Source organism: Eumetopias jubatus, unplaced genomic scaffold (genome assembly GCF_037043125.1).
Source record: "Eumetopias jubatus isolate StellerSeaLion01/CBP00866 unplaced genomic scaffold, mEumJub1_p1.0 scaffold_4, whole genome shotgun sequence".
Classification (NCBI taxonomy): domain Eukaryota; kingdom Metazoa; phylum Chordata; class Mammalia; order Carnivora; family Otariidae; genus Eumetopias; species Eumetopias jubatus.
The window spans coordinates 61,455,687-61,478,431 of record NW_028274810.1 but is presented as its reverse complement, the minus strand read 5'-3'; the positions used below and the strand labels follow the sequence as shown (position 1 = coordinate 61,478,431).

The following is a 22,745-nucleotide window of genomic DNA, read 5'->3' as shown; positions in this document are numbered from 1 at the left end:
ATTCTTCTCTTCGATCTCCTGTTGAGTTCGTAGGTGTTCAGAATGGTTTGATCCCTATCCAGTTGAATTCCTGAGACCAGACGAAATCCAGGTCTCCTACTCCTTCGCCATCTTGCTCCACCCCCCCCAGACACACATTTCTTAAGCATACAAGTTGGTCATGAAAAGTTTTCATAACTTTATTTGAGATGACTAATGATATTACTGGCTAATCCTGCTAATGAGAGAAACTAAATATTCCCAAAGAGATCAAGACGGCTGTACACCCTTTGGGCAAGTTACTTAACTTCTCTGAACCTCCATTTCTTCAACTGCAAAATGAGATTAATCATTTCTATCTCATTGACTTGTGAGGGTTCAGTAAAATGAGACACATGACATGCCTGCCCCATGTTCAGTTATTCCTGTCTCTCTGTCTCTACTTATTTAATTAATTTATGAATATGTGTGGAAGAGTAAGAGAATATGTAGGTATGATATCATCGGTGCAGATGTGTAGCTGTCACTATATTTCTAGAGAATGCTTCTGGAGATGTCTATAGAAGATATTTGGTCCCCTCAAGACACAAATATGCTGGGTCTTAATGATATCTAATGTCTGGATGAAAAGCAGAAAGTCCATTCATTTACCACAGCTCTCAGGCTCCAGATGTTTGGCAATACATTGTAGAACCTTTATGTAACTATTAACATTTTCTACATTTGGGCGGCTGTTTATGACGGAGCTGATACACCAGTATTAGCCCTGTTTCAGTCTTACAAAGCAAATCGATCTGACTTCAGAAGTTCCGAGAGCCACTCAGAAAGATTGAATGAATTCTGCAACTGTCTCTTGATTTGGCTTTGCCTCATTCTGAAAATAAGTTCTCTTTCCTAGACTGGTATTGGCTTCAAATCCTCCTTTCCTCAACCATATGGATATTACTTTTCAAAAGGTCTGAAGGACAGTGGCCTTTGGTGTCTGAAATTTTAGGTTGTTTGGCTAATCAATACCCTTGTCACTAATTAACCACATCTCAATGAGAATGAGTGAGTTCTGTTAGTTCCAAACATTAAATTGATCTTACAGGTCCCAGCCTGAAGACATATTTAACTTCAACTCTCTGAATAATTTTATTCGTTCTAAGTAATATAGGGTGCATGAGATGTTTGCTGCTGCTTTCTTCATCTTGTCTTTGATGACTTGTCAGCCTGGGGTAACCATTCAGGAGAAGGTGAACCGGTGAGTTGGCCATAAATCTGCAAAATTTGCACATAGGGATCACCTAATGGGGAGTTAAGGCACTTTCTTGTTTGCAACAGGTTATTTTAGGATGGAATGTGACCCCTTTTGTGTTATTACCAATCCAGTGAAGGACTGCAGGACAGTGAAAAGAGCATGTCCTTGGAGTCAGATGGACCTGTATACAAATCACAGATCTAATACTCAAGAGTTGGGTAATTTGGAGTGGACCACTTAATCTCTTTGAGCTTCAGGTTCCCTAGCTGGAAATGAGAATAATAATGCCTCATCTATAAGAGCTAATGAATATGAAATAAGGTCCTAGATATAAAGTATACTCAGTTTAATAAATAATAATTCTCTTGAGTAATGTTGGACAGCTAACCTCTACTTACCTGTTTGTGAATCTTGCAAATTCCCATCTCATAGTGTTTGAGGGAGGATACAATTAAGTAATGTTAATAACATCATCTTGGGAAAGGCTAGAGATTGTAGAGATGCTGGGTCATTTCATTCTTAAAACGAGTTTACCTTTTGCCCTAGGGTAAAGAGTGAAAGTGATATTTTCATATGTACATTGCAATTTTACCCATTTCATTTCGGGAATGGTCCAACCTGGTTTCAGGTTTTTATATCGTAACATCAAGTATGTCATGGTGCTTAAACAGCCCCTTATTTTAGCTTTGGGGTAATGTGAAAGCAGTCCTTGTTTCCCAAACACTGAAGATCTTAAGTTGAGCTATTTTATTCAAGTTTCTTGTTGAGTGATTTAATTTTGAATCATTATTGCTTTTAAATGCTAGAGCAAGAGAGATTTCCTTTACATAACCGTTCAGACAAGGGAAAGGCATTTTTACAAGCAGTTAATTTGCAACTTGTATTTAAAGCAAATACACTTTTGAAAAATCAGAAAATTCACCTCTAATAATTAGAAGATAAAGGCAAGAGAATGGTGGTAAAGGAAATCTCTACTGAGATACTCTTAATTATAAAAGCTTATCATTGTAATCCTTTTTGAAAATGAATGAAGAGTCTTGATGTTTGATGAACTTATCAAATAAGACAGACCAGTAAAGAGGCAAATTTGAAGTCAAGGAAAAAGAGAGCCAATTAAATACTTCACAAAGTGCTGAAGTAGGAAATCATGAGGTCTTTGTATCTAATGCCAGTTTATCTGACCCTGGCTTTGAAAATGGAAGACTACATGGTGAAATAATTTTACTGGGTTCAAATTATGGCCCTGGCATTTACTATTGGTGTGATCTCAGGCAAGTTACATAAGTGTTCTGAGCTGTAAAATGGGAGGAAATTCAGAGAAACAAACAGATGAAAGTACTTAGGACAATGCCTGGTACTTAGTAAGCATTCAGTGGAAGCTACTGCCAGTGGTTTTGTGTGATTGTTATTGTCATATTTTGGTCTTTCCATTCTCTCTGATGGTTGACAAAAATTAAATAGAACAAATGTATAGTGTGTCAATTGGCATGGATCGTCAAGTTTGGTCAGTGATTTCAAACATATACAGAATTTAACAGTGGCACTCTTTTTGCCCCAAATAAAATCTTATATGAAACCTAACAGTGAGAAAAACAGATGATATATGTTTTTAATGGTACACTTTAATTTTTAAATTTGTTTTAATTTTTAAAATTTTTGGTACATTTTTATTTTTATAAGCTCTTTTTTACCATTTGCTTATTATATATAAACTCTTAATAGAAACATGGGGTTGAAGAAAACATTTAAAAATAATGGTGATGAGGGATGCCTGGGTGGCTCAGTCAGTTAAGTGTCTGCCTTCAGTTCAGGTCATGATCCCAGGGTCCTGGGATCAAGTCCGCATCGGGCTCCTTGCTCAGTGGGGACTCTGCTTCTCCCTCTGCCTGTCGCATCCCCTGCTGTGCTCTCTCTCTCTCTGACAAACAAATAGATAAATAAATCTTTAAAAAAATAAAATTCTGATGATGAAAATCAGTTGTAATATCCAGCCTCAAATATCAATGGCTCTCCATCACGTATTTTATATAAATAGTACATTTTAGCATGTGTGTTGCTTTAAAAAGTTTAAACAATTTTCAGTCCTTCTAATTTATTGAGATTGTTTTATGATAAAGAATATGATCTCTTAGTGAATATATCATGTGCACTCAAAAGTGGGTATTTCTGTGCTATTGGGTGTAGTGCTAAGTCATTAAATCAAGCTGGTTGTTAATGTTGCTCAAGTTTTCATCTCCTTGCTCTATTTATTACTGAGGGAGGGATGTTGCCATCTCCAGCTATTGTGGATTTGTCTATTTCTCCTTTCAGTTCCTTCAGTTTTTGCTTCATGTGTTTTCAAACTCTGTTATCTATCATCTATCTATCTACCTATCATCTATCCATATTTAGAATTATTATGTCTTCTTGATGACTTGCCTCCTTATCATTATGAAAGGCTTTCATTATCCATAGGAATTGTTTTTGTTCTGCAGTCTATTATTAATATAACTATTCTTGCTTTCTTTTGATTATTGTTTGCATGGTGAGTTTTTTCCAATACTTTATTTTGACTTACCTGATTCTTCATACTTTAAAGTATGCTTCATGAAGATAGCACATAGATGAATTTTGCGTTAGTGTCTAGTCTAACAATCTCTGTCTTTTAATCACAGTATTTATACCATTTATATAAAATGTAATTCCTGATAACTTTGCATTTGTTTATCATCTTTTTGTTTTTTACTTGTCCCATTTGCTCTTTATTTCTGGTTTTTATCTTTTAGATTTAATATTTTTTCTAATTCCAAATGATTTATTAGCTATTCTGCTTTCTTGTTGCTGTTGTTATTGTTCTTAGATTTACAATATATGCCATTAATTTATCACAGCCTACTTTCCAATAATATGATATCATTTTTATATCATTTTTTTTCTCACTGAGTAACTTCCTTTGACATTTCTTGCAATGCAGAATGACTTTTGGTGATGAATTCTCCATTTTCAGTGGTCTGAAAAAGTCTTTATTTTGCCTTTATTTTGAAGGATACCTTTGTTGAATATAAAGTTCTAAGTGAGTTATTTCTTTTCCTGTCACATCACTTTAAAGATTCATTCCATTATCTTTGGCTTGCATAGTCCCTAAAAGAGAAATCTGCTTTTCCTCTTTGTGTAATATGTCATTTTTAAAAAATTGACTACTTTTATGATTTTCTCTTTATAACTGATTTTCAGCAATTTGATTATGATGCACTTTCATATGGTTCTGTAGGTTTATAGTTCTCACCAAATTTGGAAAAAAATTTTGCCATTATTAATTTTTTTAAAGATTTTATTTATTTATTTGAGAGAGAGAGAATGAGAGATAAGAGAGCATGAGAGGGAAGAGGGTCAGAGGGAGAAGCAGACTCCCTGCTGAGCAGGGAGCCCGATGTGGGACTCGATCGCGGGACTCCAGGATCATGACCTGAGCCGAAGGCAGTCGCTTAACCAACTGAGCCACCCAGGCACCCTTGCCATTATTAATTTAAATGTGTTCTCTGCCCCATAATCTCTTTTCCTTCTGATAGTATAATTGCAGATAGGTTAGACTGCTCAATATCCCACAGTCCACTGAGGCTCTGCTTTTTTTTGTTGTTGTTGTTGCTGGCAGTCTTTTTATCTTTTTGTTCCATTTTGGATAGCTTCTGTCATTGTATCTTCAAGATTGCTAATCTTTTCTTCTGCAGTATTTAATCTGTTGTTAACCTGTTCAATGAATTTTTCATTGCTGTTGTAATGATTTTCAGCTTTAAAAGTTTCATTTGGTATTCTTTTACATCTTCCACTTATCATCATGTTCATAATTCTCCTTACATACTTGGATATATGTGCAATAACTCTTCCAAAGTTCTTGTCTGCTGCTTCCATCCTTTCTGTATCACAGATCTTTGGAATTAGGACTGACAAAGACAACATATGGTTTAATCCATCCACTCCTGTGGCAGGCAAAGAATCTGAGCCCCAGAAAGAGAGAGAGAGAGAGAGAGAGAGAGAGAGAAGGGGCATATTATATAACAACCAGGCCTCTCTGCCAGGCATTTTAAGAATACTGGCCAATTAATCCTCTTTGTGTCCCTCTAAGATTACTGTAATTATTAACTCCTGATTGAGGGCCAGAGAGGAGACAAAGCAGTCTGACAGGTTCTAAATCACTCGGCCACCTAGTGGAACAGTCAGGTCTTCTAATTGCTGGCTCACTGTTATCTCCACCATTCCTGCTACCCTCACCCACTAGAAAAAAAAATGTTTTTTTTTCCCAAAACTAAGCACACATTTTGATAAGTAATGCAAATACAACATTTTCAACCAAAAATTTCCATTGATGGAAAATGAACAAAATTCCTTTAGAGGGACTGATGGAAACATGAGTGAGAACCTCAAACATGGAGGATGACCATAAAGGTTTGTTTCTCTGTATTATTAAATAGGACACAGAGGTAGCAGGCCCTGAGAAGTTTAAATCATGATCCTTCTCTATTTTATTTATTTCAGAGGCATTAGAGTGTGTTTACCAAAGTACCCAGGGCTAGGGCCATGTGACTATTTTCAAAGGTTGTCCAGATAACCGGAAATCAGTATGTATTCAAGCTACGTGAATTTTTAACTAATACGAACAGTCAGAGTTGTGGATATGACTCATAGCGGAATCCTGTGAATGTGGACACTTTTGTTCAGGGTAACTAATCATTAACTCTACTTCAAGTGGCACTGGGTATCGGCTTTGGAGTGAGATCAACCTGGGTTTAAATCCTGGCTTCACCACTTAGTGGCTCCAGAATTTGGGCAAGTTAAACTAAGACTCAACTTTCTCATCTATAAAACAGAGATACATATATCACTGAGTGTTTCTCAGGAGTTAGGAGAGTTCATACAAAGTATTTAGCACAAAAATGGCACATGGTAAGCTTTTAGAATATTATTTTTATTATTCTCTTTCCCTTTTGTCAGAAATCCTTCATAGTGTATCTTGGAATGCTAAAACAATGCATATGTTTTAGTGTCAAACAGCCTTCGTTTAAATCCTTGCTTTGCCATTTTACTATCTATGTAACTTTAAGCAAGTTTATTTCATCTCCCCATGAATCTGTTTTACTTACCTATAAAATGGGTGTAATAATTCCCACCCCACAGCATTCTTATAAAATTTAAATGAAATAATATAAAAGTGAATGAGATAATATATTTATACCCAACATTTTACTGAGTTCCTACCATAGGCAAAGTACTACACTTAGCACTAGGCTGCAGTGGTGAACAATATAGTCGGGACCTCTGCCTGGTAGAACGTGCAGTGTAGGGATGGAGATAAAGTATGAGCAGTTCTATGTATATGGCATGATGTTAATATAGGGCAGGCAGGTCAAAGAAAGCTATCTAGAGGAAGAGAGGCTTAACTGAACTGGAACATTTCAGCCAGATGAACGAGGTGTGATTACTCGATGTGGAGGAAACAGCATTATGCAAACAAATGCAGGAAAGCCTGGCACACGCTTAGAGCTAGAAGTTCTGTGTGGAATTCTCTGTGTACCCAGCACACAGTAGATACTTTTCATGTGTTCATTTCATCCATCCATTTGTTCGTTTGTTCATTTATTCATTCAGTACATACTGTAGGTATGTTAGGGGTTGGTGGTCAACTACACAGATAATGTTCCTACCCTTATGGAATTTACAGTGTAGTGATAGAGTCCATAAACACGTAAACAAAATATTACAGTAAAAAACTGTGATAAGGACTATGGAGGAAACAAATAGGGCCTTTTGATGGAGGATATTAGAGCAATCTAAAGACAGGCTGGCTGGTGGGTTTTCTCTAGAGGTGGCATTTAAGCTGAGAGATGTAGGATGGTAAGGAGAAGCCAGGTGAAGAACAAGGGAGAATGGAGAGATCAACCTGTGCGAAGATCCAGTGGGAAATGGCCCATCCTGCTCCGGGCCCTGAAGGACGGGAACAGCATGAAAGCAGGGTATTGTGCCCTAAGAGGATGTCAAAAAGGTGGGCAGAGACCAGATCACAGGGGACCTTGGCATCATGATGAGGAATTTGGACTTCAGTCTATGTGTACTAACAACCAACCAACCAACCAGCCAGCGAAAAAACACTGGAGGTTTTTATAAAGGGCGTGGGGGTGGGGGGGAGGGATTATCTGATTTCTAATAAAAAAAATTCGTTCTGGTGGCTGTGCAGAGAAGGAATGGGTGAAAGCTGCAGTGGGCGGTCCCACAGGAGGCCACAGCAGTGCTCTGGGTGAGAGATAATGGTGCCTTAAATGAGAGTTGTAGCAGTAGGTGTAGGTGGAAGGGAAGATATTTGACATATATCTTGAAAGTGAAATGACAGAGATTTCCAAAGGACTAGATATGGGGGTGAGAGGAAAGAAGGGATTAAACACCACAGCCAGGGATCTGGCTTGAGCAACTGCGTGTTACGGTGGTTCCACTTTTGGATGTGGGTAAACTGAGAGAGAAGCTGGTTAGAAGAAAATTAAGAGTTGATACCTGGAGCCATTAAAAGACTGCCGTGCTTCAGAGGCACCGACCTGGGGGAGATCTAAAATGGCGCAGTTGGATAAAGAAAACAGGATTTAAGAGGAGTGGTCTAGGTTGAAGACCTAAAGTGAGGAGGCATTAGCACAGAGTCAGCAGAAGCCCAGGAAATGGACCTCACCTTCCTAAGAGTGAGAGAAGCAGAAAGAGAAAAGAAAGGCAATACTGCACCGCGAGGCATTCTAGTTTGTAGAGAATTCAAAAAGAACTGGCCACAGAGGTCGGGAGGGAGCCAGGAAGTGTGGTGCTGAAGCTGTCCAAGACAGACCGATTTCAAGAAGGGAACAATGGCTAACAGAAGGAAGTAAGACCAAGTCAGGAAAATTTCCACTGGATTTAACAACATGGAGGTCACTGGAGACTCAGTCAACTTTCAAAGTCAGTTTAAAATACCTCAGTTTCATGACATAATTTCCATGTTAATAACTGAATGGATCTGCCTCAAGATGATATAATTAGTGACAGTCAGTCTTAAATATAAGCTGAGCCAACTTATTAGGATGATCCTTTGGCAATAATCAAGGTTAGGCCTCCTAACCTTCTAGCCAATTAATTATTTTGTGATCTCAATTGCTGAGGTAGCCACATGCGGGGGTCAAGCATTTGACTCACAGGTTGCATGTTCAACTCCAGGTTTTAGGCCCTTTGCCCTCTGGGCCACCCTATTTAAAAAGTCAAATGGGTAGCATCTCACTATTCCACAGCCCTATACAGCATAGGCATTCAATACCTTTTTGATGAAGGTGGAGAGTTTTGATGAGCGTGTATGGGGTTGAGAAGGTTAGAGAGAAGGAACTGACATGTACGTCAGGCTTGTGCTTAGGGCTTTACATACATGATCTTAGCCCATATTCAAAACAGTCTCACAAGTTATTATTATCCTGTTTTTCACTTATAAGGAAATCAAAGTTCAGTAGGTAGCAGAAACTGCATTTCAATGCATGTTTGGTGGACTCCAAACCACTTTGTGTTATATCAGTATGCCCTCAACTGTGTTACACGATCTTACAGATGTTGCATGAAACAAGAAATGATGTGTTCAAAAATTTGGGAAAATGCTGGGTTGTGTAAATTAGACTGCAGGACTTCTCAGGGCCTTTAATATGTTGCATTTTAAATTTCCAAAAGTAGCATGTTGTATGCAATTTATCCAAATTTGACCATGTAAGTTTTCTTCTCTTCCTTCACAACCCCAGGTTGAGTACTCCACAGAGCACACTTTGAGAAATCCTGCCATAGTACTATATTGACTTGTGGCAATTCTATAGATAAAAAAAACTAAAAGCCAGTTAGGTAAAGAAACTTGCTCACTGTAGCATAACAAAGTAGATGTAAACTAAAAATTATAATCAAAGCCTCCTGACTCTCAGTGCTCTGTATTAAATGTGTTATTGCTTGAGTAGATTCTCAGCAGCTAGGAGATGCTTTTCTTATTTTTTATTCTTTGGAGATGCTTTAAAACTATTTTCCAAGATCTAGTAGATCACAAATTTATCCATGGTTTCCTAAGTAAATGAAAAAAAAAAATGATACAATTCTTCTGGAAAGCCATTTGGCCATAGGTGTCATAAGCCTTAAAATCACCCGTATCCTTCAGGCCAGGCATCCCATTCTACAGGCTGTATCTTCAGGAAAGAACTTAGAATATGGAAAGACTGGGTGCTCAATAATCTAATTTTTTGATGTTAGACTAGTGGAACCATGTGTAGCCATCATAAATAGTTTATATTTCTGCTATGGTATTAAGTGGAAAATCAGGATGTAAAATATAATACTCAGTATGACCTCAATTATATTATGAAAATGGAATGAAAGGAAATAAAACAAAATATTAATGGTGGGAAGGTTGGAGGCATTTTTTTCTTTTATGTTCTCTTTAAAGAGAATGTATTGCTTTTATAATAAGCAAAAAATAAACTACATTTAAAGATTCATTGGAATGATATGAGAAAGTGCTGGACATATTGATATTGGCTAAAAGGTTGGAGCCCTGTAATGACTTAATGAATGGTCCTTGTGTACTTTCTGTACCCTTGCTTCAATGATAGCATTACTATGTGTGCTTCTGTCTAGACAGCATGTCACAAAGCTTTTAGAGCTACAGCAACACAGCACTGCTCTGTCTAGGTTTTCACTTCCATCCATTAATACTGTTTCCTTCCACTTTGACATCATAATGCAGTCTCTGTGGGCTTACATTGATACTATCTTGTCAATTCCATAGTGAGATGCAAAAATAATCCTGGAGTCATTTTCTGTTCCCAAACCTTCATCATGTACCTTCTACCCACCTTTTGATGATTAGAACCCTGTCTTTCTCCATGTTCCTATACTTCAAACTTTTATTATTAGGACAATCTATCAGAAAAAATTACATATAGACAGAATCTTGAGCCATTTGAATATCTAGTTACCAGAATTAATTAATTAGCTTCTAACCGGAAATTAGGTTCAAATAAGTCTCTAAACAATGCCATTCTATTTCTTGTAAATTGGTTTCATTCTTTCCCTTCTTTTCTTTCCTTCCTTCCTCTTCCTCTCTCCCCCGTTCCCTCTCCTCTTCCCTTTTTGTCCCTTGCCCTCCCTGCTTTCCTCCCTTCATTCTTTTTTTTTTTTTCCCTTTCCTAAATATTCACTGAACACTTTCCTTGGGTCTGACACCATGATAGGTACAGTAAACAAACTTTCAGACAGTATCTGCCTTCACAGAGCTTACCATCTGGTGAAGACAGAAATTAGACAAATATTACAAGTGTGATAATTAAGTGTTGAGAAGATGTGCAGAGATTGACCAAACCAGATGAGGGGAGGAAAAATATTTCCTAGAGAAGTGATGTTTAGGATGACATTGAAAGATACCTAGGAGTTAACCAGGTAAAGTGGTAGATAGTTGGATTCGTTCAGGATTGGGTTTTATAGGTAGGCGTGATTAAGGGAAGAGTGGAGTCCAGAAATTTAGGACATGATTATGATTTTAAAATGATAGATCATGGAATCAAAACTAGTTATAAAGGGAAATGAAACTAGAGGGAATATTATTGATTGAAAGCTTAGGTGTCAAGAGAGTAAAAGCCCCAAAGAAGTCCAAATAAAAGTGCATTGGGGATCCTTGAGCATACACTAACAGAAGTAGAAGAGCCCCCAAATAACTATTCACAGATGACTCACGAATTAATGATTTGGAGGAGAAGCTGTTTCAGAGAGTGAGAAGGACCAGGATGTGACCATAGAAAATAGTAGAGTGATGGGGCGCCTGGGTGGCTCAGTTGGTTAAGCGACTGCCTTCGGCTCGGGTCATGATCCTGGAGTCCCGGGATCGAGTCCCACATCGGGCTCCCTGCTCAGCAGGGAGTCTGCTTCTCCCTCTGACCCTCTTCCCTCTCGTGCTCTCTATCTCTCATTCTCTCTCTCAAATAAGTAAATAAAATCTTAAAAAAAAAAAAAAGAAAATAGTAGAGTGATGAAAAAGTCCCTGGAGGTGAGGAAAAGGAGTGATTGAGGGGCAAGGGTTAGATAGCTCATTTATGGGGCTGGCGGGGTTTCCCAGGGTGATGGAAGGAATTGGAATAGAAAGGAAGTTTGTGAGCCGAGGGCTGAAGTTTTCTTTGCTACTGTTCCTACAGTAGCACTGGTATTACACATTAACATCATTTTATAGATCAGAGTTTCTCAAAATGTGGTCTGCAGACCCCAGGGAGTCCCCAAGCTCTTTACAGAGGAGCTCTATGGGTTCAAAACAATAACACTGAGACATTTGCCCTTTCCACTGGGTTAATACTTTCACTGATGTTGCAAAAGTTATGGTGGATAAAAATACTGTGGTCTTCGTACAAATCAAGGCAGTGGCATCAAACTCACAGGAAAGAAGTTAAGTTTGACTTAAGAAAGTCCCTCTTGCAACAGTAAAAATCACTAATGCTATTAAACTTCAATCTTTGAAAAAAACACCTCAATCTTTGAACACAAGTTACTTAAATATTCTATGTGACAAAATGGGGAGAATGCATTATGAACTTCTGCTGTACTGAAGTATAATGGTTGCCTTAAGAAAAAGCAATTAGCCACTTTTTTCCTTGGAATGTTGTTTTTACTCGACAAGACAGCTAAGAAGCTATGGTTATTCAGGCTTACTTATTTGGCAGACATTGTTTCAAAAATGAACAGGGAACCCATCACTTCAAGGAAACCAAATAATATAATTTGTTATCAATGATAAAATTTTTGAGCTTTCAAACAAAAATTAAAATTTTGGAAAACATAACCACTGAGCTTGATGAGATCACTGGTAATATTAATAAATTTGACTTTTTATATTGGAGAGTGAAATGTGTTAATATTGTTAAGATATGCATAGTGAACCATTGTTTTCCAAATTTCCAATGCCTGGTGTTATAAAAATCATGTAGGAGTGCCAAAGCCAAATCCATTCAAAATACTTTAATGTAACAGGGTGCAAAAAAATTCATTGACATGCTTTCAGATTCTACATTGCAACTAACATTTAAAAAATTACGGCTTGTCAAGTTGTGGTGTAGTATCAAAGAAGAATACCCACAGTTAACTGAAAGACTATTAAAATTCCCCTCAACTATGTAACATTTTCAACTATATACATCTCTGAGGCTTATTTTCTTCAAAGACCTCAACAAAAGCAACATAAAGCAACATATTGAATGAAGAAGCAGAAATGAGAATGGAACTGCATTCTACTAACCCAAACATTAAAGACAGTTGCAAATATCTTTAAAAAAAAAAAGACAGTTGCAAATAGGTAAAACAATGACATCCTTTTCGCTAATTATTTTTCATGGAAATCTGTTTTCAAATAAAATTATGGCGTATATTGTAACATGTAGTGAGTTTGATATTAAACTTTTAAATAGATAAATACATATTGCTAAAATTTATCTTTTGATTTTTAATGTTGTGAGTATCAGTAGCTGCAGCTCACTTAAACAAAGATTCTCTGGAGTCCTCAGTAATATGTTAGAGTATACAAGAGTCCTGGGACCCAAGTTTGGAAACCAGTTGTTAAAGATGAACATTGCTTTCCCCATGGCTCCTTGTCTTGGGTTTCAGCCTGGATGACTAGTAGCTCATGGAATAATTAGCATGAAATTTGAAGCACCCTTTTTCCTACACTTGGGTGATAATTGTACCATTCGTCACAGCAGAGGGTACCTGGCTCTCAGAAGTTATGGTAATACTGGTGGTAACAGTCAGATTAACAGGTGAATCCCACCAAACAATTAAAGAAGAGTTAATACCTATTCTCCCAAACTATTTTAAAAAAATAGAAGAGGAAGGAAAGCTTCCAAATACACTCTACAAGAAATGGATAAATTCCGAGAAATCAACAATCTTCCAAAATTGAATCAGGAACAAACAGAAAATCTGAACAGACCAGTTATTACTAACAAAATTGAACCAGTAATCAGAAAATTCCTACAAACAAAAGTCCTGGACCAGACAGATTCACAGATGAATCCCACCAAACAATTAAGGAAGAGTTAATACCTATTCTCAAACTATTTCAAAAAATAGAAGAGGAAGGAAAGCTTCCAAATACATTCTACAAGGCCAGCATTACTCTGATGCCAAAACTGGACAAAGGCCTCACACAAGAAGAAAAGTACAAGCTATCTCCAATGAACACAGATGCAAAAATCCTCAACAAAATATTAGCAAACCACATTCAACAACACATTAAAAGGATCATTCACCATGTTCTAATGGGATTTATTCCAGGGATGCAAGAATGGTTCAATATTCACAAATCAATCAACATGATACACCACATTAACAAAATGTAGGATAAAAATCATACAATCATCTCAATAGATGCAGAAAAAGCATTTGACAAAATTCAGCATCGATTAAGGAAAAAAAGCTCTCAACAAAGTGGGTTTAGAGTGAACATACCTCAACATAATAAAGGCCATATATGACAAGCCCACAGCTAACATCATACTCACTGGCGAAAATGGAGACCTTTTTCTCTAAGATCAGGAACAAGACAAGGATGTCCACTCACCATTTTTATTCAACATAGTCCTGGAAATCCTAGTTCCAAGCAAACTGAAAGAGGAAGAAATAAAACATATCCAAATTGGTAAGAAAGAAGTAAAACTGTCACTATTTGCATATGACATGATACTATACATAGAAAACCCAAAAGACTTTACCAGAAAACTATTAAAAGTAATAAATAAATTCAGTGAAGTTATAGGATACAAAATTAATATACAAAGAATGTTAGCTCTCCTCTGTACTTGTGTCTCTAAAATTAGGATAACTTGATCCACAATAGGATTGATATAGAATTAAAAAAGGTAATTTATATAAACACTCCAGCAGCACACCTGCATACAGTAGGAGTGGTATTGTTAAAATGTCCATACTATCCAGAGCAACCTATAGATTTAATGCAATCCCTATCAAAACAGTAACAGAATTTCTCACAGAACTAGAACAAATAATCCTAAAATTTGTATGGAACCACAAAAGACCCCAAATAGCCAAACGCATCTTGAAAAAGAGCAACAAAACTGAAGTATCATAATCCCAGCTGTCAAGGTATACCACAAAGATACAGTAATCAAAACAGTATGGTACTAGCACAAAAATGGACACATACATCAACAAAACAGAATAGAAAGCCCAGAAATAAACCCACACTTTTATGGTCAATTAATCCACAACAAAAAAAGGAGGAATATACAATGGAAAAAAGACAATCTGTTCAATAAATGGTGCTAAGAAAGCTGGACAGCTATATGCAAAAGAATAAAACTGGACTATTTTCTCATACCATACACAAAAATAAATTCAAATGGATTAAGGACCTAAATGTCAGACCTGAAACCACAAAATTCCTAGAAGAAGAAATAGGAAGCAATCTCTTTGATATCAGCTGTAGAAACATTTTTCTAGATATGTCTCCTTTGGTAAGAGATACAAAAGCAAAATTAAACTACTGGGACCACACCAAAATAAAAAGCATTTGCACAGTGAAGGAAACCATCAAGAAAACAAAAAGACAATCTACTGAATGGGAGAAGATATTTGCAAATGATATATCGGATAAGGGGTTAATATCCAACACCAACTCAACACCAAAAAATTAAATAATCCAATTAAAAGTAGACAGAGGATATGAATAGACATTTTCCCAAAGAAGACATACAGGCACATGAAAAGAAGCTCAACATCACTAATCAATAGGAAAATGCAAATCAAAACCACAATGAGATACCACCTCACACCTGTCAGAATGGCTGAATTAAAAAACACAAGAAACAACAGGTGTTGGCGAGGATGTGGAGAAAAAGGAAGCCTTGTGCACTGTTGGTGGGAATGTAAGCTGGTATAGCCACTGTGGAAAATAGTTTGGAGGTTTTTCAAAAAACTAAAAATAGAATTACCATGTGATCCAGTAATTTCACTACTGGGTATCTATGCAAGGAAAATGAGAACAGTAATTCAAAAAGATATATGCACTCCTGTGTTTATTGAAGCATTATTTACAGTAGCCTAGATATAGAAGCAACTCAAATGTCCATCAATAGATGGATGAAGATGTTGTGTGTGTGTGTGTGTGTGTGTATACACACACACACACACACACACACTGAAATAGAATGAAATCTTGCCGTTTGCAACAACTGGGATGGATCTAGAAAATATGTTGCTAAGTGAAATAAGGCAGACAGAGAAAGACAAATACCATATTATTTCAGTGATATGTGACATTTAAGAAACAAAACAAATGAGGGGTGCTGGGTGGCTCAGTCAGTTAAGTGTCTGCCTTCGGCTTAGGTCATGATCCCAGGGTCCTGGGATCTAGCCCCGCATTGGGATCCCTGCTCAGCAGGGAGTCTGCTTCTCCCCCTCCTTCCTGCTCATGCTCTCTCTCACTATCTCTGTCTCTCAAATAAATAAAATATTAAAAAAGGAAACAAAACAAATGAACAAATTAAAAAAGGGAAAAAAACTTTTTTTAAATTTTATTTTATTATGTTATGTTAATCACCATACATTACATCATTAGTTTTTGACGTGTATTCATTGTTTGCGTATAACACCGAGTGCTCCATTCCATACGTGCCTTTTTTAATACCCATCATTCATTGTTTCATTATTTGTGTATAACACCCAGTGCTCCATTCATACGTGCCCTCTTTAATACCCATCACCTGGCTAACCCATCCCCCGCCCCCTCCCCTCTAGAACCCTCAGTTTGTTTCTCAGAGTCCATAGTCTCTCATGGTTTGTCTCTCCCTCTGATTTCCCCCCCTTCATTTTTCCCTTCCTACTATCTTCTCTCTTTCTTTTTTAACATATAATGTATTATTGTTTCAGGGGTACAGGTCTATGATTCAACAGTCTTACACAATTCACAGCGCTCACCATAGCACATACCCTCCCCAATGTCTCACCCAGCCACCCCCTCCCTCCCACCCCCCACCACTCCAGCAACCCTCAGTTTGTTTCCTGAGATTAAGAATTCCTCATATCAGTGAGGTCATATGATACATGTCTTTCTCTGATTGATTTATTTCGCTTGGCATAATACCCTCTAGTTCCATCCATGTCGTTGCAAACGGCAAGATTTCGAAAAAACAGACTCTTTTTTTTTTTAAAGATTTTATTTATTTGACAGAGAGAGACATGTTGAGAGAGGGAACATAAGCAGGGGGAGTGGGAGAGGGAGAAGCAGGCTCCCCACTGAGCAGGGAGCCTGATGCGGGGCTCGATCCCAGGACCCTGGGATCATGACCCAAGCTGAAGGCAGATGCTTAATGACTGAACCACCCAGGTGCCCCCAAAAAACAGACTCTTAAATACAGAGAACAAACTGGTGGTTGCCAGAGGGGAAGTAGTGGGGGAGGGGTGAAACAGATAAAGGGGATTAAAAGTACATTTATTTTGATGAGCACTGAGTAATGTATAGAATTACTGAATCATTATATTGTATCCCTAAAACTAATATAACACTGTATGCTAATTATACTTGAATTTTAAAAATGGTAAAAAGAAAAAAAGATTAAAAATTCAACATCTGATTGGCCCTAAATTAGAAGAAGGGACTCCTGCCACTTATAACAACATGGATGAATCTGGAGGACATTATGCTAAGTGAAGTAAGGTGGACAGAGAAAGCCAAGATTGCATGATCTCTCTTACATGTGGAATCCAAAAGAGTGTAACTCACAGAACTAGTGAGTAGGATGGGAGCTACAAAGAGGGACATGGGAAGTGGCGGTCAAAGTATAAAAATTTTCAGTTATAAGATGAATAAGTTCAGGGGCTCTAATGTATAATATGGTGACTACAGTTAATAGTACTGTACTGTGTATTGACATTAGCTAAGAGAGTAGATCTCTAGATCTCACCAACACACACACACACAACTGTGTGAGGGCATCGCTCTATCAATTGGCTTGATTGTGGTAATCATTTCACAATGTATATTATACCATAACATCGTACATCTAAAACATATACAATTTTTGTCAGACCTCAACAATGCTGGGGAAAAGTGAATCTGTTTTCGATACCTTCATACTAAAAGGTCTTTTTGAATTTATAACAAAACTAAAAACTATCATAGTAAGAATTTTAAAAGTTGAAGCAGATGTCTCTCCCCTCTCTCTAGGAGAGTAAGTCGGGCTCTTCAGAGCTCGAGCTCCACAGCAGTTAGCTGCCAGCTCAGCAACTGGTCAGAGTGGACAGACTGCTTTCCATGCCAGGACAAAAAGGTAAGACATTCGTCACCAGTTTGGGGGCATTTGATATTTGAAAGGTGTACTAGGCATTTAAATGGAGATAAACAGGTCTATATATTTAGAGGTCTGGGGAGAAATCAGGTCTAGAAATAGGTATTTGGCAGCCATGGGCACATGGATGGTGGAACTTTTTCTGATTTGGTTTATAAGCCATTATTGGGTGAGTCTGCAAAAGATATGTATGCTATGGCTTGTGTGCAGAGAGGTGGCCATTCAGACATGGGTCCACTGATCCCTGTGGCCTCTCTGGGTCCTGGGCAGTCTGCTGCCCTCCATTGATGGTCATCGAGAGGGGCTAATGACCTGTGGGGACCTGAGATAAACCAGACAATGTTCCTGAGGATTCTCCTTTCGTGGCAAAAAGACTGACACACCCAATGAACAGGCATGAGTCTATCTTGCCCACCTACCTGGTTTTGAATAGTCCAAAATGGTCCCTAAGGCCAGTGGCATCTCAAGGAAAGAGGGACTTTGGGAGCACTCTGCTCTGCTAGAGAGGAGTATTAAAATCCTGATCTTGTTCAGGATCACTGGCTCATGGTGATGATAAAAGGCAGAATAACTTCTGTTTTATTACTATTTTAAAATCTCTACAGAAAACACATGACTTTACTGGATGCACCCAGGGTGGGATGGCTCCAGGCTCCCACCTCTCCCAGTTGGTAGACCACTGCCTAGACCATGTATATTGGCACATTACTGTCAAGTCTAGGCGTTTAAGCTCTGATTCTTCAGTTTAGATTCTGGCTTTGCACCCTATTTGCTGTGTTACTTTGGGCATATAGTTTATCCTCTCTATGCCTCTGATTCCTCATCTATAAATGGAAATAATAGTACTTATAGCATAGAGTTATTATGAGCATTAAATGAGTAAGGTATGCAGAGTGTTTTCATGGCACCTGGCATACAATAAATGTTCAATAAATCTTAGCTGTTTTTATAATTACTATCTGTGACCTTCTCTCCTTCCAACTCCCACTGCCTGAAGCAAGACCTGCTCTTCCCTCACCTGAGCTTCTACAGAGCCGAACATGCTGGTGGTTCTCCTGCCTCCAGACCCACTCCTCAGATGCTGGGCTACTCTGTAAATGTTTGATGAGTTGTTCAAAATCAAATGGAATTCAAAATCATTACAGATGGAAACACAATTTGGACCTAGTTTATTCAGCTTCTAAGCCTGAAATTATTTATTCTGCCTCCCCTGTTTCTGAGATATGCCAAAGAATCCTAGACTGCACTGTGCAAAAATATCTAGCTCCCAAAATCTCTTCTTGCTTTGATATCCTATGGTAGTTTTCTGAATCTGCTGTAACAAATTGTCACAAACTGGGTTGCTTAAAACAACAGAAATGTATTCTCTCACAATTCGGAGGGCAGAAGTTTGTCAGGGCCACGCTCCCTCTGGAGGCTCTAGGGAAGAATCTGTTCTTTGCATCTTCTGGCTTCCGGTGACCATCGGCAATCCTTGACTTATGGCCAGTCTCTGTGCTCCCATCTCTGCCTCTGCGGCCACATTACCCCCTCCTCTTCTGTGTGTCTCCTTTGTGTGTCTGTGTTAAACCTCCCTCTGCCTTCCCCTTATAGGGACACTGTGATGACGTTTAGGGCCTACCCAGATAATCCAGTGTAATCTCTTCATTTCAAAAACCTTAATAATATCGGCAAAGACCCTTTTTCCAAATAAGGTAACATTTACAACTTTCAAGGACTAGGACTTGATTTCTTTGCATGGCCATCATTTAATTTATTATACATCCAAAACTATATATTTTTTTCTCACGTGTTACAGTTTAGATAGCAGATGGCACAGGTGAATGGTTTACTATTTAAATCGGAATTGAATTACTTCCTTCATGACTCAAAAACACACGTGATCCTTAAAATCATTAAATTCTGTTAATTACTTAAGTGAAAGACCACCCCTAATTTCTTCTTATTAATATGTTTTTTCCCCCCTCTCAAAATCACCCAAAGATGTGCATTTCTGGAAAGAAACATTATCGACTAGCTAGAAAAGAAAATTATGTCTTAATGATACCAACAGAGGCGCCAGCACAGAGAAGTCCCTACCGGAACATGTGCACCAACCTCTCTGCAGTGCAATGTCTTCATTATTTGATAACAACCCAGAAAATGGGGAGTTGGTGGGAATGAACCTCGTGTCTGCACCAGCATTCCAATATAGAAACCACAAGAACGTTAAGTAATTTACTCAGTGACACACAGACTGTAAGCAGCAGAACTGGCATTCCAACCCAGCTTAAAATGGGATTCAGAATAGTACTTAACCTTCTCAACTTGTGAGGATTAAATGAGATAAAGAATGTGAAGTGTCCAGCCATTAGCAAGCACTCAATAAATGGTAGCTACCATCACCATCATATTGGTAACTGCAGGTCTTAAAACTCTGGTGAACATTAAGAAGAGTGAGAAGACTTGGCTTTACGCTGGTGTGCTGAGCACTTCTTCATGTGCTGCATCTTGGCAAGATGTGGAAAGAGTGAAAATATCCTAATATTCCTGTATTGATCGTTAATTATAATCTCTTCCCATTGACTTTACAATCTTATTAACTGGAAGGCAGGAAAGGCAAATGGACAGGCTTGCTCTTCACCTTTTTTTGCAGACCTCTCTGTCTCTTTACTAATGAGCAGTTATGGAGGCAGAAGTAGGCCAGAAGAGAGAGAGGGCGAAGCTGCATTGCTCTACACGCACCCACTGGAATCAGCTGGAGAAGACTCCACTGATAATTATGGGGACACCACTTCTGTTCACTGAGCACCAATAATATGCCAGACACAGGGCTGGGTGCTTTCCCCACACATTCTCCCACTCAGTTCTCACAAAACCCTTTCAAAGTGAGGGGTCATCACAACCATTTTATATATTAGAAAACAGGAACTCAGAAAACGTAAGTGGCTTGCTCATGGTGAGTTGGTAAGTGACTCTGGGATCTGAACCCAGTCGGTCTAAATTCTCATGCTCATGCTCTTGCACCTACAGGACACAGGTGAAAGAATCATTAGTAACTGCCAATTACTGAGGTCAGCTCGGTTGACCACCTCATTTTAACAGATTTGGAAACTAAGGCATGAAGTACCAGGCACTGATACTTTATACAGCAAGTAAGAAATAGATTCAGGAATAAACAAACAAACAAACAAAAAGCACCAGACCTATAAATACAGAGAACAAATTGATAGTTGCCAGAGAGGCGGGGGTGGGGGAGATGGGTAAAATGGGTAAGGGGAATGGGATATACAGGCTTCCAGTTATGGAATAAGTAGACCACAGGGATGGAAAGTACAGCACAGGGATGCAGTCATTGGTACTGTAACAGCACTGTATGGTGATAGATGGGAGCTATGCTCGTGAACATATTATAACATAGAGAAGTTGAATCATTCTGTTGTACAACTGAAATTAATGTACTATTGTGCACCAACTATACAAAGAAAGAAAAGAAAAGAAATGAGAGTTAGGCTAAGAACTCATTTTCCTTATTGCTCAAACCATTGCTTGCCTACTTCATTATGAACAATCTTAAAGGAGGAGCTTGTGGGCTGATCCAAAGCAAGAGGCAGCAGAAAATATGGCGCTGCAAATTCCCTCTTGCACACTCTGCATGGAGCTCTCCATACGTTTCCTATTATTATCTATTTTATCTCCTCAAGTAGACTCTAAGCTTCTTGAAGGTGGGAACAGAACCTATTTCTCTGAATAGCCTAGTGTTCAGCTTCTTCCTTCTACATTAGTGCCCGAAGCGGTATACCATATAGAAAGCAGTATCGTGAAACCATAGAGCTCCAAGACTGGTATGCATTTTTATTCCTTTTGTCCTTCTTTGAACAAGTATTTGTTCATGTGCAGTCAAAGCTGGACCCAGGGACTCGGACGACATCTCTAGCTCTTGGATGGGCTCTTTCTACATAGAGATCCACTTGATGCCCACAGTTCCCAGCAACTTCAGCAGAAAAAAATGTCTTTTCCAATAGTTCTGAAAGAAATCTTCAGAGAGAATAATGATTGCCCTAAGGTTGAGTCATGAACCAATCCCTAAACCAATCATTGCAACGTGGCAGATATGGTGCCCTGGTTGGCCCGGCCTAGTTCATATCCACCCATTCCCATGACTTGGGGGGTGGGATCATCCTCACCTGAACCATAGAGATATGTCCCAAGGAAAGAGAGGATGACATGACCAGAAGAAATGGTACAGAGGGAAAGCAACAAACATCTTATAAAAGTGCCTCCTGCATAGACCATAGATCAGGTGTCAAATGTATGAAGCCAAATAAGACATGTCACCCTTTCGCCACTCCTCCCCCATATGCAAACTGTTCTTTAACTACTGAGGAAGGTACATAAATAAGTAGACCAGGGATCACAACCTTATATGACAAGTGAGAGGAGAGAAGGAGGCACAGGGAACTCTAGAATATGTAGAGGAGGTGCATTATGAATCGTGAAAGATGAACGGGTACTAACTGGTTGAAGGTCGGGGGGAGAAGGTCCTTCAAGCAAGGTCTTTCATTTGATCTTTGGAGGCCCTATTCAATATTCCTGCTGGTGACTGTGCCACCTCTGGCTGAACACCACAATTGAGGAACACTTATCCCCTCAAAAGACAGCTTTTTAGGCAGCTCTCAATCATTAGACAGTTAGTCCTTATGTTGAGCTGAGACCTGCCTGTACAAATCTTGTTTGATTGATAGACAATGAACGTGTCTGGTTCAAAATCCAATTTAGTACCGATACCGGAACCTCCTGCAGCCAAACAAGTTTGGGGGAACCATGTGCAGTGGCGATGTCTGGGATCAAGCCAGCTGTCGCAGTCCCACAGCTTGTCTAAGGCAAGCACAGTGTGGACAGGATTTCCAGTGTAAGGAGACAGGTGAGTAGCATTCCAGCGGGATAACAGCTGCACCCTGGCAGACTGAATGTGTAAAACAGTCACCCAGGAGCTTGTTAAAGTGCTGACTCCTCAGCCCTTCCCCAGAAGTTGTCCTTCTGTAAGTTTGGGATGGGGCTCAGGAGCCTGCATTTTAAGCCAACCCAGTAGCCCAAGTAATTTTGATGTGAGTTTGAAGGAATATCTGTTGATTCGTTTAGAAAAGGTCCAATTCACTCATTCATCCATTCACTGAAAAAACACCAGCTGGGCATGTATG

General features: G+C 38.6%; 1 protein-coding gene across 2 annotated transcripts in view; it reads left to right on the top strand.

Annotated features, from left to right (window-relative positions):
- Nucleotides 1-1,145: 1,145 nt before the first annotated feature.
- C8A (complement C8 alpha chain) overlaps nucleotides 1,146-22,745 on the top strand; it is a 68,225-nt gene continuing 46,625 nt past the window's right edge. The window contains exons 1-3 of one of the 2 annotated variants that reach the window (XM_088022980.1): nucleotides 1,146-1,222; nucleotides 17,454-17,547; nucleotides 22,324-22,468. In XM_088022980.1, the coding sequence (XP_087879106.1) occupies nucleotides 1,146-1,222; nucleotides 17,454-17,547; nucleotides 22,324-22,468 (316 nt within the window). Of the gene's footprint in view, nucleotides 1,223-17,444; nucleotides 17,548-22,323; nucleotides 22,469-22,745 lie in introns of both variants that reach the window. The other variant, XM_028106875.2, reaches the window with a different exon arrangement.